This window comes from Hylobates moloch, unplaced genomic scaffold (genome assembly GCF_009828535.3).
Source record: "Hylobates moloch isolate HMO894 unplaced genomic scaffold, HMol_V3 SCAFFOLD_17, whole genome shotgun sequence".
In the NCBI taxonomy this organism is placed as follows: domain Eukaryota; kingdom Metazoa; phylum Chordata; class Mammalia; order Primates; family Hylobatidae; genus Hylobates; species Hylobates moloch.
The window spans coordinates 13,259,900-13,279,304 of NW_026652292.1; the positions used below are offsets into that span (position 1 = coordinate 13,259,900).

The 19,405-nt window shown below is 44.3% G+C and overlaps 1 protein-coding gene across 5 annotated transcripts in view; it reads left to right on the forward strand.

Annotated features, from left to right (window-relative positions):
- Nucleotides 1–19,405, forward strand: part of TRIO (trio Rho guanine nucleotide exchange factor) — a 362,171-nt gene that overhangs the window by 208,260 nt on the left and 134,506 nt on the right. For all 5 annotated transcript variants that reach the window (XR_009210507.1, XM_032135420.2, XM_032135421.2 and 2 more), the window contains exons 12-18: nucleotides 4,365–4,534; nucleotides 5,543–5,717; nucleotides 9,886–10,081; nucleotides 10,793–10,959; nucleotides 12,994–13,113; nucleotides 14,842–15,033; nucleotides 15,511–15,660. Coding sequence is in view for 4 of the 5 variants with exons in the window: in XM_032135420.2 (XP_031991311.1) it covers nucleotides 4,365–4,534; nucleotides 5,543–5,717; nucleotides 9,886–10,081; nucleotides 10,793–10,959; nucleotides 12,994–13,113; nucleotides 14,842–15,033; nucleotides 15,511–15,660 (1,170 nt within the window). In the remaining variant the exon portion in view is untranslated. The remainder of the gene's footprint in view (nucleotides 1–4,364; nucleotides 4,535–5,542; nucleotides 5,718–9,885; nucleotides 10,082–10,792; nucleotides 10,960–12,993; nucleotides 13,114–14,841; nucleotides 15,034–15,510; nucleotides 15,661–19,405) is intronic.

Consider the following 19,405-nt stretch of genomic DNA (forward strand, 5'->3'; position numbering starts at 1 on the left):
AGAAGAGATACTAATTTCCATTAGTGGCATGAGAACCTAGCTAAAGGGGAGTAAAGCTACAGCCAGAGGCCACCATTGGCTCCTGCCAGCAGGGGACCTGGTTTCTCAGTGCCCAGAAGGGCAGCTTGTCACCGAGTGAGCCAGACACCCTCCTGCTGTGCTGCAGGTTCAATATTTGGGTCAGAGTTGGCTCCTTTAACTTTATTTTCAGCTACATTTCTTCCAATTTGATTGGAGTGAGAGGAGAGCAATGGGCTGCAGGATGGTAGAGTGTCACCTGTTTTCTGAGGACTTTTTTCAGATGTACATTTGCTTAAATCATTCACTTCTGCTCCAGGTTTGAACATAAAGTGCAGAGGCAGCACTGTTGCTAGCATCTTGGCAGTGGGACAGAATAATAAGTTGACTGTGCAGAGTCCCCTGTTGATTCTTTAAGTGTTCTCCATTTTTCGTCCATTGATTAGTACTATAGTTATCACAGGCAGGGGACCCAGGAATACTCCATTTCCTAGGTCCCATTGGACAGTGACAAGGGAGGGCGCAGCTTCAGTGAAGCAAATGTATTCAGGCCGAAGATACAGTTGAGATTTTTTTTTATTATTTTTATTATTATACTTTAAGTTTTAGGGTACATGTGCACAATGTGCAGGTTTGTTACATATATATGCATGTGCCGTGTTGGTGTGCTGCATCCATTAACTCGTCATTTAGCATTACGTATATCTCCTAATGCTATCCCTCCCCCCTCCCCCCACCCCACAACAGTCCCTGGAGTGTGATGTCCCCCTTCCACAGTTGAGATTTTTGAGAGAAAGGAGTGAAATAAATGGTTTATTTTCTTTGTGAGCAGAATCAATGCAGTTGCACAGCATTGCTTTTTCATCAGTGTCCAACTGAGGAGAGGAATCGGATGGTGGGAGGCTGCAGTGGCTCTGTGCGACTCAAAGGGTTTGCTTTGGGAGTGAGTGGGCACCCTCTGTGTGTGGCCAGTTGCCCATTCCACCCCACCACCTGCATGTGGAAGGCAGGTTACCATCTTAAGTAGAAATGTCCATGGATTGGATAATGTCATGGATGTTTTTGATTAAATATTTTGACTCTTTCACAAAACATTACAACCTTGCTCTGGTAAATGGTTGGTTATAGCTCAGTGCAGCCAAGTTGGCACATACTTGGTTTCTTTGAGCAAATCTTGCCTGTTCAGTTAATTTAAGTCCATCCTTATAACCAGGGTAATAATTTTGTCCAGAGTGTTGCTGTTCATGTGAAGCCCTCTGCTGTGTGCTCTTTCATCTGCTCCTCGTAACGACGCCTTTAGGTGGCATTGGTATTCCTAGGATCCCTGTTTTAGCAAACTGAGTCTCTGAGAAATTAAGTGATCTCTTAGGTCACACAGCTAATGCTTTGTAAAGCATTTCCTAAATCCAGATCGCCTTACTCTAAATCTTATAATACTGTTACTACTATACCATGTGACTTAGCAACTTAGAATGTTTTTCATGGGAAATGTTAGTGCAAATTGGAAGAGTCCTTCATGCTATGATCTTTCCTATTTATAAATGCAGTTGCCGTGTTCATGAGAATTTAGAGGAAAACAAAAGAACAAGAAAGCATCTTATTGATTATAAACCCTTTATAGATGGTGCAGAGCATCAGTTCAAATTTGATGAATTGGTGAGTGGCATTTTCATGTGGAATTAAATATTGATGCCAACTGTGGCTGAGTATTCTTTCTGATACCAGCTTTTGGGCATAGTACTTCATCACCTGGGGCTTCTCTTCCTTAATCTATAAAATGAAAATTTTGAACTAGCCTATCTCTAAAACTCCATTGATTAAAATTCTTTAACTGTATGAAATTTGATAACTTAGACACAAAAAATAGGTAGATAATATGAGAAAAGTTAACAAATGTTTTATTTACTTTAATATTTTCAGTAAAATTCTTAGGACCCTGGGTAACAGGAATGAAAAATAACTTCTTTGCCAGCACTTTTCTTATTTTAAAATTGGCCTGCTATATTTTAAATGTGTATTGACCTGCACATAACAATAAAAGTATATTTTATGTATGCAAATATTGCTCAGTGAACAAATTGTAGTATGGAATTGATACTAAGATTTTCTGTGTTAAAAATGGAAGTCAGTTTCTCTATGCATATTTCAGAGAAACAAAGTCATCTGGTAATAGTGTGTTTTTAAAGTTATGTTTGACAGCAAAAGAACACTTAAAAGCTTAGCTTGGATTTGCCATCATTAGTAATTAGGGAATTGGAAATTGAAACCATAGTGAGATATACTACTCATTTAGAATGGCTTAAGTTAAAAAGACTGACCACATCAGTTATTGGTGAGGAAGTGGAGGAATTGAAACTCTCATACGCTGCTTTTGGGAAGGTAAAAAATGATACACCACTTTGGGAAAGCTTGACAGTTTTTTTTTTTTTGAGACGGAGTCTCGCTCTGTTGCCCAGGCTGGAGTGCAGTGGCGCAATCTCGGCTCACTGCAAGCTCCGCCTCCCGGGTTCACGCCATTCTCCTGCCTCAGCCTCCGAGTAGCTGGGACTACAGGCGCCCGCCACCACGCCCGGCTAATTTTTTGTATTTTTAGTAGAGACAGGGTTTCACCGTGGTCTCTATCTCCTGACCTCGTGATCCACCCGCCTCGGCCTCCCAAAGTGCTAGGATTACAAGCGTGAGCCACTGCGCCCGGCCTGACAGTTTCTTAAGAAGTTGAGCATACACCTGCCATATGATCCAGCCATTCTACACCTAGGTATTTATCTAAAAGAAAGGAAATCATAAGTTCATACAGAAGCTGTGCCCAAATGTTTATAGCAGCTTTATTTGTAGTGGCTCCAAACTGGAAATAACCGAGATGTCCACCAGCAGATGAAGGGATAAATTGTGGTTTCACACATACAGAGACTGCTATTCGACAGCAAAAAGGAATGAACCCTTGATACACACAGTAGGGTGGATAAATCTCAGGGTAATTATGCTGAATGAAAGAAGCTGGACAGAAAAAAAAAAGAGTACATAATGTCACATTCCAGTTCTAGAAATTATTTTAGAAAATGCAAGGTAATCTCCAGCGGCTGAGAGCAGGTCAGTGCCAGGGAAGGAGCATGACAGAGGGCATCAGCCAGCTTTGGGGTGAGGGAGAGGCTCATGGTGAACTGGGTGTAGACAAATGTCAGAACTCACGTTGGACACTTTACATTTTTGCAGCATATAGTATGTCAGTTAGTCCTCAGTAAAGCCATTTTGTAAAAAGCTTGGCTTGGAAACAGAAGACCACATGCACACACAGTTTCTTTCTGCAAGTACGGTTTTGACTTATGAGCCTTGAGGCAGCAGGCATTGGACAGGGTGTCAAGCGGGAGGTCCCGACTTGCCCCATCTCGCCAGCTGAGCCGGCTGTCCCCACTAGACATACAGAAGATGCGTGAGCTGACTCTTAGTCCCTGAGGAGGCTGAAAGCATTTTCTCTACATGCAAACCACTGCCAAGCCACCAGGGCCCACTTAGTGTAATTAATTGTCTTTTTCGGTTCCATGAACAGTACCCCAGAGATCTGCAGGAGGTAATGGACTTTCAGGAAGTAGGCTCTGCTCCCCAGCTCCCACCAGGCCCAAAGTCGTTCTTGCCGCTCTCATTCCAGGGTGTCTTTGCTCATCTAGGTCCCAGCAGCCTGTTTTATGGTGGTGGCAGTGGAGGTGTCTGCGTCTTTTCAGCATGCACACTCTTTCTGTCGAAGGCCCGAACTGTTGGCAGCCTGACCGTGGGGCCTGGGCTAGTGCTGTCACCTCCCTAGCTCCACACCCTGGTCCCTGGCCAGGCTCGGTGGTGAATTCCTTTCACCACATTGTGCACTTCCTTCTGTGTGCTTCCGGGGGAAATCGGTGGTTTAATAATGAAAAATTGAAATAAAAGTGTCCACCTGCTAAGTAAGAGCCCGATTCATGTCAGAGAAGCTGTCTTATGTCAGCAGATGTTTCTGCGGACTGAGGGTCTTTTCTTATTTCCACCGCACTCTGGATTGAGCCTCGGGAGAATGGGAAAGAGCAGCTTCCCTTCCCTTTCCTTTTTCTCTTTTGTGACAGTGCTGCCCGCCGTTCGCCTGTTTATTTTCCTCCCTGCAGCGGTGGCATGCTGCTTTTGTTGTGCATGTGTTCCGCTGGCAGTGGGACTGGATGCCCCTCCCTCCTGTCCTTCCTTCCTTCCCTCTGGGAGCGGTCTGTCACCAGTCCCCTCCCAGGGCAAGTCATACACCATCTCTGCTGGGGCCCCTTGGACACCGGGCGGCTCACCTGGTGGTGCAGCCAGACCGGCCGGCCTTACCCACCTCTCCCCTTCCCCAGCTGTGGACGTGGCTGGAGGAGCTGCAGAAGGAGCTGCTGGACGACGTGTATGCTGAGTCGGTGGAGGCGGTGCAGGACCTCATCAAGCGCTTTGGCCAGCAGCAGCAGACCACCCTGCAGGTGACTGTCAACGTGATCAAGGAAGGGGAGGACCTCATCCAGCAGCTCAGGTGGGCCTCGCCCCTCTCCTGGTCCAAACAGATTCTGAAACCCTGCCTGTGACTCCCCTTCCCCTTTTACCCTTGTGAGTTGTCAGCTCTGATTCTCTGTCCAGCCGAGTGCAGAGCAAGTAGTGTCTGTGAAGGCAAAGGAGAGAGAAACGGCTCTCTTCTCTGTCTTCTTTTCCCCTCCCTTCTCTCCCTCCTTACAGTTTAACTTCATAATAGTTTTCACTATAACATCGACTAATAAACCACATAATTTAATTTTAATATTTTCTCTTAACATCCACCTAGTAATGATTGACACTTCTTTATAAACCAGATTAATGTGAGCTTCCGAGGATTGCGCCCTCAGGCTGGTCTAGAGCAGAGCAGTATTCACCTCCCAAAGTCCAGACTCAATCAGGCCTGCATGGGGCGGACGCCCACCCCCAAGTGCTCTTCCAAGCAGGATATGGAGGCAGAGCCAGGATTGGTTTTGTTTCCTCTGGAAGCAAGTTTTTTTTATTGGGTCAGGGGGACCATTTAACCCCCTACTATGTCACTCAGGAAAATTTATCAGATCGTTGACTGATAACTTTACGTGATGTTCACTTTGCTGAGAGAGGCAGGCAGCAGTTACTTAATAAAGGCGTAATTGATTGCATTAAAGGTTAACCTCTCATGTCCAATATGACTCTGTCATTTATACTAACCAGGTATCATCCATTTTTTACTTAAGAAGAAAAGTGGCTAAAAATACAACTCTAAAGTAATTTTCTATAATTATTAGCCTTCTTACCGAGTGATTTCAGAAAATGCCAGAGAAATTCTTCAGTGTATCCTCAGATTCGGCAGGATTGCTCCAAGGAGGAAGCCTAATATTGTTTTGCAGGGGAGCAGCCCATTCCATTTTCTGAGACAAGCAGTGCAGCTTCCTGCCAGCTTTCTTCCCCTGAAGATTTGCGTGGCCGGATCTGGTATCTAACAATGTGTGACTTTCTCATCCAATTCCTGTTCCTCTGTGTGCTCTCGCAGGGACTCTGCCATCTCCAGTAACAAGACCCCCCACAACAGCTCCATCAACCACATCGAGACGGTGCTGCAGCAGCTGGACGAGGCGCAGTCGCAGATGGAGGAGCTCTTCCAGGAGCGCAAGATCAAGCTGGAGCTCTTCCTGCAGCTGCGCATCTTCGAGAGGGACGCCATCGACGTGAGTGTCCCGTGGCTGGCGCCTGCCTGCCTGTGGGAGCCCTTGGCTTCCTCCACAGCACTGGCGCCCTCTTGTCTCTGTCCCGCTGAGCTCCTGTGTCCTCACCCACACCCCCACCCTCTGCACCAGGAGGGGGTGTGGGAGGGAGAGAGGGTCCCTGGAGGCTGGAATTGGATCATCCCTGTGAGGCTGGGGGATGCTCAGCCCTGGGCCCTAATGTTGGAAACTATAGAGCAGGCAGCTCACGTGGCAAGAGCAGAGCCCAGCAAGCGCTGAGCGGAACAGAAGGAAGCCAGCACAGCTTTCTCTCGGCCTTGGGGTGTTTAAACCTTGTTTGGGTCACACACAGCACTCCCTTGTCCTCAGTTTAGGCACAGGCATCAGCTTCAGGCAGCAAGTCTTCCTCTTCCTCCCTGTCGTCTTCTCATCCTCCCCCCTCTCCTCCTGTCCTCACCCTCCCCTTTTCTCTCTCTCCCATCTTCTATCTTCCTTGCATCCTCCCTTTCTCTTTCTGTCTTTCTCTTGTCCTTCTCTCTCCCAGAGTGGGAATAATCCTGACTTGTGGTCGTAGCATTTTAGATAATAGAAAACCCAATTTGCCCCCAAAGAGGTGTTCTTAGATTGTCCATAATTCTTACCTAAACGTGGACTTTTGCACCTTATACGTGAACCGGAGAAGGAACTTACAGGTGTCTTTTATCGTTCTTCAACAAAAAGAGAGTGGCTCTGGGTTCTGTGCTTAAGAGGAGCTTGCTTTTTTGACACCGTGCGAGCAGAAGTCCAATCGCATGAACGCGAATTTACCTGGGAACATGACGAAAGGAGCCAAAGCTCCCCTCAGCGGGTGAGCCTGCTCTCCTGGAGTCTGGCCGCTTCATACAGCTGGTGGCTGTGACAGCCCGAAGGCCTCCTCCACATACCTCTGGGCTGCCCTGTGGGTCCTCTGTGACTGCTGATGGACACCTGTAGAGCACACCCTCTCAATATTTATTTCTTGTCTCTGGTTTAGAACTCATCAGCAGTCCTTGGCACTTGGGCTGGGGATGGCAGGGCTGTGCGTAGCCTGCCCTCAGTCACCTCAGTACAGGAGGGACCTTCTGCCCATAGTGGGCCGTGTGGCTTCTCCTGGGCCTGTCTATAGGCCTGCCCTGGGGAGTGGTTTTGGTTTGTGGTGCAAGGACCAGACCAGCCCTGCGCAGTACTCTCCTGGGTGCCTTTGCTTGGCCACTTGTCTAAATCTCCAGCACTGTTTTCATTAACAACAACAGACCTTCTTGGCTCTGCTCATTCTCATCGTTAGTGAATAACAAGAAAAGAGTCAAACCCTAAACACGTGGCTTGGTGAAACCTGCTCAGATGCTCTCAAAGTCTTGACAGTTAGATCCACGTGAAGCCATGCAGAGAAGAGGCACCTGCACGCCGGCCTCTGCCCTGTGAGGGCCTGCCGTGTCCTCCCCAAGGTAGCAGCACAGAATAAGCGGGAGGCCAGCCAGGCCCACTCTCCTCTCTGCCTTCAAAGGTCTCGCTTTTGTAAAACTTGGCTGCATATTGAATATTTTCAGCCAGGAAACACACCAACCAGAAGCATTAGTTGCAGTTTTTCTTCCAGGACATTTTGATACTTGAAAAAAAAAATCGATTCATTTATCTTAATACTACTTTAAAGAGAAAAAAATTTTTAATATTTAAAAAATTGTATTCATCGTAAGTATATGAAAGTACTTCCCCTTTCATTGAACCAGATTAGGAAACAAAAACATACATTTTTCCCCCAACGAAGCCACAAAATTACAAGTGTCCTAGATAGAGCCAGCGTGCCAGAGCCTGGGGGAGTGCATCCTGAGCAGAGGAAGCTGTACCTGCAGTCCAGTCTCAGGCCAGCTTCAGATACGGTTCAGAAGCTGTTAGAAGATCACAGCCTGAGGACCTCTGTTCTCTTTAATCCTGAAAAATGAAAATCTGAGCAGTTCAGGCTTTGGCTGGGTTTCCTCTCATCCAGGAAGATGCCACATCTGACGGCCCATAGGAGTGTGGAGTTATGTCGATCGTAGAATTGATCTGTTACCTGGTTAATTTATTTTAAGTCCCTCATGTCTCTTGTCTTTCAATTGGAGTAGTGTCTCCATCTCAGAAGTGGATGGAGATCCAGTGTGGACAGTCCTCCTCTGGAGAAGGTGCATAGGATCCACGGAAAATGTCACTCCACTGAAGTGGGTGGTGTCATCATCTCTCGCAAGAAGCTTTTCCTGCTTTTTAGATTTTATAATTTTTTTTTTAAGTTTATTATGGCCAGACGTGGTGGCTCACGTCTGTAATCCTAGAACTTTGGGAGGCCGAGGTGGGCAGATCACCTGAGGTTAGGAGTTCAAGACCAGCCTGGGCAACGTGGTGAAACCCTGTCTCTACTAAAAATACAAAAATTAGGCGTGGTGGCATGCATCTGTAATCCCAGCTACTCGGGAGGCTGAGACAGGAGAATTGCTTGAACCCTGGAGGCAGAGGTTGCAGTGAGGGGAGATTGCACCATTGCAGTCTAGCCTGGGTGACAAGAGTGAAACTCCATCTCTGAATGAATGAATGTCTTCAAAGCTATACAGAAGTACAGAGGACAGTACAGTGGAACTACCGTGTGCCTGTGCCACAAATTCAGCGTAGTTGTACCAGCCTGGTTAACCTTCTTTGGTTATGGCTGTGCTATAGTATTTTAGAGAAAATCATTGCCAGCTTATTCTTTCACTCCTAATGGCTTTTCTAAAAGATGAGGCCATTTTCTTACATCCCCACAATCAACTAAACATTTCCCCAATTTAACAGTCATTTCTTATTGTCATCGACTCCCAGCGTGTTCAGATCTTTGATGTGGGTGCTTCAATTAGGAGGCACATGAGGTTGGCTTTTGTGTTTAATGGTCAGTTTCTTAATCTAGAATTGTCTCTCCTTTGTCCTCCTCCTCTTCTTTTCATGCCATCATTTGCTGAAATAACTAGATCGGTTGTCAAAGGAACCAGATCCCACATTCAGTGTTTGTTCACTTGTATTATTTTAGATTGTGTAACTTTTAGTTTCCCTGGCGTTTCCTCTAAACTTAGAAGTGGTTCTGTTTTTGTGCACGAGTCTTTGCGAGGTGGTGCATTGTAGTTCCCCATGCGAAGGCTGGGCCTGTCTAATCCCACTTCCCTTGGGACCCTGAGGCCGGTTCAGGCACCATTATGCTGAGCCTTCTGTGGTTAAATCCCCTCAGCCTTTTTCTCACGACAGTTTACTATGCGCTGATGATCATTGCTTATGAGAACGTGAAAACAATTTTCCAATTTTATTATTCTTTCTGCATTTAATAACTAAATTTATCTATAAAGAGGAATTCCTCATTATGAAATGTTCTTTTATCTTTTAATTAAGTACCAATATTTAGGATAATGATTGGTTTTCTGTTTACTTTTTTTTTTTTGAGATGGGGTCTCACTCTTGCCCATGCTGGAGTGTAATGGTGCCATCTCAGCTTACTGCAACCTCTGCCTCCCAGGTTCAAGCGATCCTCCTACCTCAGCCTCCCAAGTAGCTGGGACTACAGGCACATGCCACCACACCCAGCTAATTTTTGTATTTTTTGGTAGAGATGGGGTTTTGCCATGTTGGCCGAGCTGTTCTTGAACTCCTGACCTCAAGTGATCCGCCCACTTTGGCCTCCCAAAGTGCTGGGTTTATAGGTGTGAGCCACCACGCACAGCCGATTTACTGTCTACTTCTAGTAGAGACCAAATATTTCTTTTCTTTTTTTTTTTTTTTTGACTTTTAGCTTCTCTTACTATTTTTGAACACCATTAGGAATATTACTGGATTTTTGTATATACAATATATTTTACATAGTTTTGGTAATTTTTCTCTTTAGATACCCAAAGAGAAAAATTATTTATCTTCTCTTTCAGTATCTTTGGCCATTGGGAACCCCTTCATCTGGCTTCTGTGTCCATTTATTTATTTATGTTTAATTTGTTTAAACAGCTTTATTGAGGTGTGATTTTTATACCACCAAACTCATGCATCTTAAGTGTTTGACGTCTCTGTCCTTTGGCAGAGAGACATCTCTTCCTTCCTTACTTGGTACAGAGTGAGAGGTGGCTGCGTATGTTTATTTTTCGTCTTGATCTTAAATACCTTCTTCTTTCAGATTATCTCAGACCTCGAGTCTTGGAATGATGAGCTTTCTCAGCAGATGAATGACTTCGACACAGAAGATCTCACGATCGCAGAGCAGCGCCTCCAGCACCATGCAGACAAAGCCTTGACCATGAACAACTTGACTTTCGATGTCATCCACCAAGGGCAAGATCTTCTGCAGTATGTCAATGAGGTCCAGGCCTCTGGTAAGAGGGCTCACTCCATCTGTGTCCGTTGTGATTTCTTCATGTCGTCATGGCAAGTCAGCTTATTTCAGTGGGATGACTGCAAATTTTGTTAGTTCCTATGATATAGGTATTATAGATACCTGTTCTTTAAAAGAATGTTTTGCATTTTTATGTAATACAGTCACATTTAACGTGGTTAAATGATATTCTCACATACTATTTTAAGTATCATGAACTTTAATTTTACACAGTAATATGTTGTATCTCTGTAAATGAACTATAAATCCCAGGAAAACATTTTCACATTCTTTATTTTTTTAGTTTATTATTTACCAGCAGATGTCACTATAGGTTCAGAAATGTATTAGAAACTTAGCAACAACCTGCATAGTGCATTATTCATTTTACACAAATTAAATGCTTACTAAAGAGGAAACTGCATGTAATGAGGATAACAACAAAAAAACTCTGAAATTCGCTCATTTGTAAAGAATGCTACACTTTCCCAGTTATCAGTGTAGGAGTAGAAACGGATGGGATGTGGATGTGGATTGATTGCCTATACATCCTTTGACACACATTGCCCTCCTTGAACTTGCCCTTCAGCATAATGGCTTGGCCCCCAGCTGGGCAGATCATTCACAAAAGCAGATTTTGTGCCATCTGCCCTTTGAGAACAGAAGGTTGAAGGGCTAGCTGAATTCTAGGGTCTCCCTTTAATGTCCACAGGCGTGGAGCTGCTTTGCGATAGAGATGTAGATATGGCAACTCGGGTCCAGGACCTGCTGGAGTTTCTTCATGAAAAACAGCAGGAATTGGATTTAGCCGCAGAGCAGCATCGGAAACACCTGGAGCAGTGCGTGCAGCTGCGCCACCTGCAGGCAGAAGTGAAACAGGTGAGCAAACAACTAGATGCTTGGGGAGGCTGCGCTGCAGACGCTTGATACCTCATTGACTTCCTGGAAATTCTGACCTGTAGCATTGGGGAGCATTGTGCCTGCTCAGAACACAGCTGTCCTGACATGTAAGATAATGCGCACATACACACACCCTCCATTACAGCCATCCCTAATGTGTGAAAAGGGAGCCAGTGGCCAGGACAGCTGGCTGGCTGTTCACCCAGCACGGGCAGCACTTGAAGGTAACAGCCCTTGGCTTCTTTCGGTATTGATAGTCTGTCTCTTGCTTGAAACCCTGAGCATATTGCTTCTTATATGACTTTTTCTGCCCAGTACTGCTAGGATCTGGATTGCTTCTCAGACTCCAGATGCCTGGGGCATTTCTTGTGTTATCAGGTTACCGTAATACTACACCCTGATGGCATGACAAAGTGAAAATGGGACATGGGGAAGGGATTGCTTTTGGCTCAGTGCCAGTGGGCTTCTATGCATGGATATGACATTTTATTAACTGGCCTGATGGAGGGAGAGAAAAGCTTATGGTGCCCTGAAAGATGCAGAGAAAGCAAACAGAAAATAAGTTTTGTTGGAGGGGACTTAAGATGCCTCTGGAGCATGAGCAGGAGGTGGTGCAGAAGTAGGTGGCACTCACATCAGAGCAGGTAGCCTCTTCAGTCAGAACTGTTGAAAAGAGCACCTTTCAGTCTCCCACATGCCATCTGTAGTGTGGGTATTTTTACATATAAATCAGTGTTGTGACCTGCTAACAAAGTGCTCCTTCTTGCCAAAACACAATACAATTTATTTAAGAAATAACGGAATAAATAAATGTATCCCTTAGGATTCACCTTTGCCTGTAACAGAGACTAAAAAATAGTGACTTTGAAAAGGTGTTTTCCCCATGTGACAAGTCAGGATATAGAAGATTGCTTGTCTGCATTCAGTGGTCGCATGGTACATTAGGCTGAGATCTTGGTGATGGCTGGCCTTTCCCTTCTGGTTGCCAAGTGGCTGTTGTAGCTCCAGCCATCACCTCCATATCCCAAATTATCCGGAAGGGGAACGCATAATGAGAAAGAGGCAGCCCCTCTATCAGAAAAGAAATATTTTCACAAACTTCCCCAGAGACTCCTGCTTTGCTTTCATTGGCTAGACTTGTACATTACTGTAGCCAAGCTGTAATAGGAGCTGAGAAGTGGTTTTATTGTTTAAGCCCTCTTCCAAAGTTGGGGTTTTACTTAGAAAACCCCAGCCACAGAAGTGGTTTTATTGTTTAAGCCCTCTCTCAAAGTTGGGGTTTTACTTAGTTGGAGTTTTTCTAAGTAAAGCCCCAACTTTGGGAGAGGGCTTAGACAATAAAAGTACTTCTGTGCTAAGTAAACGAGAGGGCAATAGGTATGATATAGGTTACTTGAGGTCTCTGCCATACCTAACTATCCAGAAGACCTCCCACAATCTGTGGTTTCCACTGTCAGAATTTACTTCCTCTGAGTGTGTGTGCGGTTGAGAAGCTCATGGTTTGAACCTGATCATTACAGCACAGTGTTATTCATACCTTGGTTATTATGCCATTCAACACTGCAGTTAAATTGGAAAATGAGTTCGTGAAATAAATTAGTTCCCCTTTTTCAAGCATTTGCCAATTTTTCAGTCCTAAAAATACTAGAAGGGAATGAAAAATGCTTTTCTTGATTATCAGGGAATTCTTGGTGTCAGTAGGTTTTCTAAAATGTGGCCCATAATCTGTTTTGACTCGTGGACTAATTATCAACAATCCACTGGACCCTCCACCTTTTCATTTCCCATTTGCTACTAAAAATAGCAGAACTAATTAAAAAGATGCAGCACTTGCAGTCAGGTACCATGGAAGAACATCAGACTGTTGCCAGGATTTTAGGATGATGAAGGCATCAGTGCCTTGTACCTTCCAGGAGCAACTGGACTATCTTGCATGCTCGTATCTCACCCCTGGTGGTCCACAGGATTCTCTGGAAAGTCCCCGGCTTGGAGTTATCCTGTGTAATGTTTCAGGTGCTGGGTTGGATCCGCAACGGAGAGTCCATGTTAAATGCCGGACTTATCACAGCCAGCTCGTTACAAGAGGCAGAGCAGCTCCAACGAGAGCACGAGCAGTTCCAGCATGCCATTGAGGTAAGGGCGCTAGGCCTGTCTGTGTGTTGGCTCTTTCATTCCTTAGGACAAATATCCTGAATCCCCCAACATGGCACTGACCATGGGAACCACACGGGGCTGGCTTGGTAAAGACGACTCAGAGGACCCAAATTGACAATGCTTCTAAGTCTGCAGTTGATTGCAAGAGAGGGAGACAGTGTGGTGCCACGGTGAGATGAGGATCTGCATCCCAGCCAGGCAGCCTCACTGCAAGGATCCCAAAGGTCTCGGAGGCTAGGGGGTTCCTGTTCTCCTATTATAGGAGCCCTGGCAAGATGGACTTTCTCTGATCTGGAACAGCTCAGAACCATAGAGCCCACATTGCAGTCTCAGCTGAGGTTTTCTAATCTTGCTGGTCTTATAAGCATATTTCTGCTATGTTACCAACCTCAACCAAGCAGAGAGCTCAGCAAGACCAGGTGTATATCATGAATTCACTATCAGTCAGTAAACGATGCCCACAGCAAAACTCCTCAGATTCCTGCTGAAAAGCAGCCTCGTTCACCTTGACAAGGGTCACTGCCATGCCAGAACTGTCGCAAAATGACTCAGGCCAATTCCAGGCCTGATCCAATTCACTGTCAGCATGTGGACTAATTATTTTTATTTTTTTGGTATGGGTAGGGCACATGGGTAATGGTTCTGATTGGTAGTGGCGAGGTAATGTCAAAGGAAAAAGAACATTTAATTACAGAAATGTTATCTCCTGCTCTGCTCGCATACATGTTGTCAGCCAGAGAAGAAAGCTATAGAAGTTGCCACTAATTTATTCCCTGGATTAATTTATTGTCAACTGCTTGGTGCCATTGGACAGGCATTAACACCTCTTCCTGAGGTGCAGACTCTGGGCATCTGTATACTGTGCCAAGGGATTTCTAGTAATTAAATTGCAAGTAATAAATCACTGTGTCTGGGTAAAGGGTTAGAATATATTGTATGTAGTGTTTTATGGGATCATTTGTACTTTTTCAGGTGAAATGAGAGGTTTTGCTACTGTTTAAAAAAAATCTGTGTCCTTAGAGACCTTTGCTCTCCCTGACCAGCCCCTCCCTTGGCTCTACGGCCTCACTGGAGAGAAGCTGACCTCTCAGCCCATCCTGGCTCTTCTAGTGAAGACAGATGAGCAAAATCTTACTGCATTTGCCATGCCATTTGCATAGATTTATCAGATGGCATGGACCTCCAGAGAACACAGTTGTTTAATTCTTAGCCTTTTGTTTTTTCTTTCCTTTTTAAAATCAATAGTTCTTGAAAACTTTTCACTGGAGTCCAGAGTTTAAGTTGCAAGTAAAAATAAAAAGCATTCACTCTGGCCACCTTTTCTCTACTTGTTCATTTGCTTCCAGCAGCTATTATGAGAAGGATCAATAGGAATAATAAATTTGGAACATTTCAACTGCTTCTTTGGCTGTTAAGGGTCTTTCCTGCTATTTCTCAGACTGAGAACCCTACAACTGAGACCCATTCTGGGAGGTCCTGATGAATTTCATCCTTCATTAGCTAATTTAAACATAGACCTAGTTGTTTGTGGGCATAAAACCTTTTTTGCTAAACTGTCTGCTGTGCTTTTAGAAGCGGCCTAGTGAGTATTAACTGAAGGTATTTCCACAAAATTATGAAGAACAGAGTAACTGTAGCCATCCTGGTTCCTTTCTAGTCAGTGGGGACACTGACAAATAAGCCTTCCCTTTTCTTCTCTGTCTCTAGAAGACCCATCAGAGCGCCCTGCAGGTGCAGCAGAAGGCAGAAGCCATGCTACAGGCCAACCACTATGACATGGACATGATCCGGGACTGCGCCGAGAAGGTGGCGTCTCACTGGCAGCAGCTCATGCTCAAGATGGAAGATCGCCTCAAGCTCGTCAACGCCTCTGTCGCTTTCTACAAAACCTCAGAGCAGGTCAGGGGAGAGGTTCCCTTCCTTCAACTCTCCACTGATACTTTATTTTGAGCTTAATTTATTGGACAACTCAATCATTGTTAACATGTTCATCATTACTGAACCAAGCAGTTGCAAGTCAAGCAGGGAAAAGGCATTCTGGAGTTAAAGTTATTCCTGCGCACCTTAGTTGTCAAAGAGTAATAAGCTAGAAAGTAGCTGAGAAGACACCTCTCTTCTTGTCATTTAAACATAGGACCTGAAGCACATTAGAGAGAGACAGGATATTTGCTTTGGTTTTGTTCTTGCTCTGAAAGATCTGCCTGCTTTTGACCCTGTAGTTGTTCTCCAGCTAGGTAGAGCTCTTGGCTTCTTCTTATGGTCTTGATCCTCCTGACAGCACCTTCATCCCCAGAGCCCGACTGAAAGGGCTTTCCAGGGATACCAGTCAGCAATGGCAGATGCCAAGTCTGAGCCTCAAACTTTTCCTGCTCACAGGTCTGCAGCGTCCTTGAGAGCCTAGAACAGGAATACAAGAGAGAAGAAGACTGGTGTGGCGGGGCGGATAAGCTGGGCCCAAACTCTGAGACAGACCACGTGACGCCCATGATCAGCAAGCACCTGGAGCAGAAGGAGGCATTCCTGAAGGTAGGGGCAGTGCTGCGGAACGGTGCACCCATCAGAGGCTTCCTGCCTGCCAGGCGCGCGTGGCACAGTCATCACTTCCCAAGGGAGCCTGCCCCATCCCACACCTCTTGCCTGTTGTGGAATGTAACAGGGGCAGTGTCGCGTCAGTGAGAAGTCAGCTGAAGAAAGAAAACCTTAAAATCTTTTTCATGTGTGATTGCCCTGTCTTTCTGGTTTTCACAGGGAAATAGCTAGAAATCTGTATGAATAAGGATTGGTTGGAAGTCACAATACCAAGTGATTCTGGAGACAGAGTGATTGATTGGTTGATTGATTTGGTGAAAAACAATACCTATAACTTAAAATAATCTTCCTTTGGAAACTCAGCCTCCTCATTCCCTTCATAGGGAATGAAGATTGCATCTCAGAAGAGGTGTACGCACGGCATGGAGTAGACGCGGTGTGAGCGCCACATGGCTTGTGGTGGCAGTCGCTGATACCTACTCAGGAAATGCTTCCGACGAGAAATGTGTCACATGCAGACCAGGCTGGGAGTTTTCTCTCAGAGAAGCTTTAAATGAGGAATTTTTCAAGACTGCTTTTTCTTTCTTTCTTTTTTTTTAAAATTCAGAAAAAGGGTCTCACTCTGTCACCCAGGCTGGAGTGCAGTGGTGCAATCACAGCTCTCTGAAGCCTTGAACTTCCTGGGCTTAAGCAGTCCTCCCTCTTCAGCCTCTCTAGTAGCTGGGACTACAGTGCTCTGTCATATTTTTATATATGTCACATTTAGTCATATATAGTCACAGATGTGCTTTGGAACAGTTAAATTTTTCAAAGTAGTTGAAACATTTAGCAACATTTGGTGCTGAATGTTCTATGTTGCATTCTTGGGCTCTTACAGAATTTCTGAGGCTCTGCTTGTTATCACCACCCAGACCCATTAAAAGTAGGGGTGGTGGTCACTTTTCCTCCTGACCTTCTCGTTGCTTCAGAGTTCTCACCTCTCTGACCACTTTCCTTTTATACTTAACACTTTTTGTGTTTTTCTCTGAAGTCCATCATCTGACACAGTTATTGTTTAGTCTGGGAGGATACATTGTAACTCTTTGGAAATTATATCTGGTAACTTACTTTGTGCTCCCACCATAGTGATTTTCTTTTTAAGCAAGCTCCAGGGGTGAAAAAACCATCACAGTTTCCACGGTCATTCATTATAACTATGTCAACACCTTTTTAAAGCCCCTGCCCCCAAAATGCCCTACTGCTTAAGTTTACCAAATGCTGACCACTGTTAGGATTTCGAGGTGGAATCATTAGAATTTTCCCCTCTTTGTCCAGGATCTGTTTAGTATGAAAGAAAAATGAATGCCACTTAGTTCATATAATTAAGATAGCTATTTAGGTAAAATTACAAAACAAAAATACAGGCGGTCCTCAAGTTACGATGGTTTGACGTGATTTTTGGACTTGTTGGTGCCAGTGCGCCGTGCATTCAGTAGAACCTGTACGTCAAATGCTATACAACCGTTGATTTTCACTTTCAGTGCAGTGTTCAATAAATTACATGGGATAGTCAACATGCGATTATAAAATAGGTTTTGTTTTAGATGATTTTGTCCAACTGCAGGCCAAGGTAACTGTAGGCTTAAACCGAGCACATTTAAGGTAACTAGGCTAAGTTAAACTGTGATGTTGAGTAGATTAGATGCAATAAACTCATTTTTGACCTGTGATTTTTTTAACTTACAATGGGTTTATCAGGGTAAATCAAGGCGCACCTGTGATCACAAGCCTTTTTGGATCCCTTTGTTCAACTAGAATTTTGTGGTGTTTGTGTATAGGATATTTAAGTACCTTTTTATTATGGGAATTTGAAGATATGTACAAAAGGAGAGAGAATGGATTCTCCTCCTATTTTACTCCTCACCCAGCTTTACTGATTATCAATATATGGGCATATATTCACCTTCAGTGGATTATTTAAAATTCTAGATATATCATTTTATTTGTGAATTTAAACATTAAATTCTCCCTTTCAGAAATACAAATAAAATACCATTATCGTATCTTTAAAGTTAATAGTGATTCTTTAATATTATCTGAAATCCAGCATTTTAAAAAATTTTTTTGATTGTTCTGTAAATGTCTTTTTTTTTTTTTTTTTTTTTGAGACACGGTCTTGCCTTGTCACCCAAGCTGGAGTGCACTGGTGTGATCATAATTCACTGCAGCTTTAGACTCCTGGGCTTAAGTGGTCATCCCACCTCGGCCCCCCTAGGAGCTAGGACTACAGGCACTTGCCACCACACCTGGCTAATTTTTGTGTTTTTTTGTAGTAATGGGGTCTCCTTATGTTGCCCAGGCTGGTCTCAAACTCCTGGGCTCAAGTGATTCTCCCACCTTGGCCTCCCAAAGTATTGGGATTACAGACGTGAGCCCCCACACCTGGCCTATAAATGTCTTTTTATACATGTTTTAATTAAGATTCAAACAGGATCCACATAATTGATTTGGTTGGGTATGTCTTTTGAATCACTTTTAATCTAAACAATACTCCCTCCTTTCATTACTATTTAATTAATTGAAGAAATAGGTTCCTCACATTGAGACATTTCCCCCATTCCAGATTGGTAATTACATCCTGTGGGGTCATTTAGCACCATCCACAATTTCTAGATTTTTGTTAGGTTGTTAGCCTTGATCAGAGCTGGTTTGAAAGTTGCGGGGGGAAGAAAGAGAGGCAGGGCTGTGAGAGAGAGAGAGTGTGCAAGCGAGCTTGGAAAACCTTTCCAGTGGTGCTTGTACTTCCTGTGGGGTTACTCAGGAAACATATAATGTCTAGTTCTCTCTTTTGTCTCTGTGATTGGTAAGAAGATTGATCAGTGGTTCAAGTATGGTGAGTGCAGTTCATCCCTCTGTACTTCCCATCAGCCTTTCAGCTAATGGGGTTAAGTACCCAGTGGTAATAACTGTTTTTTAGAAATTGCAAAATGGTGATACTCTAATTCTATCATTTCCTTTGGCCTCTGTTAGCTAGAATTATTCCCTCTCAGCTATTTGGTTATTCTAAAATAGAATTTGTCCAGAAAAGGCAGAGTAAATACTTTCTTGATCCTTTTTATTTGCCATTTTCAGGATAATGAATTGTTGCCATAGCAACTTCTACATATGACTTTTTTTTAGTATCATCATGGATTTAAATATATTTGGTGTGTTTCAAAGCAGTCACTGTCATTTATCTTTTAACACGCAGCTCATCCTATCCATAGGAGCCCTTTCAAGGCAGGTTGCTTAGCTATCCTTAGCCATCACCCTCGTAGTCTTCAGCATCTTCCTTGTTGTTTGGTTTGACAGTGTATTGGTCCATTCTCATGCTGCTATGAAGACATACCTGAGAATGGGTAATTTATAAAAGAAAGAGGTTTAGTTGACGCACAATTCCATAGGACAGGGGAGGCCTCAGAAAACTTACAGTCACTGCAGAAGGGGAAGCAAACACGTCCTTCTTCACGTGGCGTGGGAAGGAGAAGAATGAGAGAAGTACAGGGTGAAGCAGGGAAAAGCCCCTCACAAAACCACCACATCTTGTGAGAGCTCACTCGCTGCACGAGAACAGCATGGGGACCACCCCCATGATTCAGTCACCTCCCACGAGGTTTCTCCCCCTGACATGTGGAGATTACAATTCGGATTACAATTCAAGATGACATTTGGGTGGGAACACAGAGCCAGGCCATATCAGACAACTTGAAATTTCACACGGATC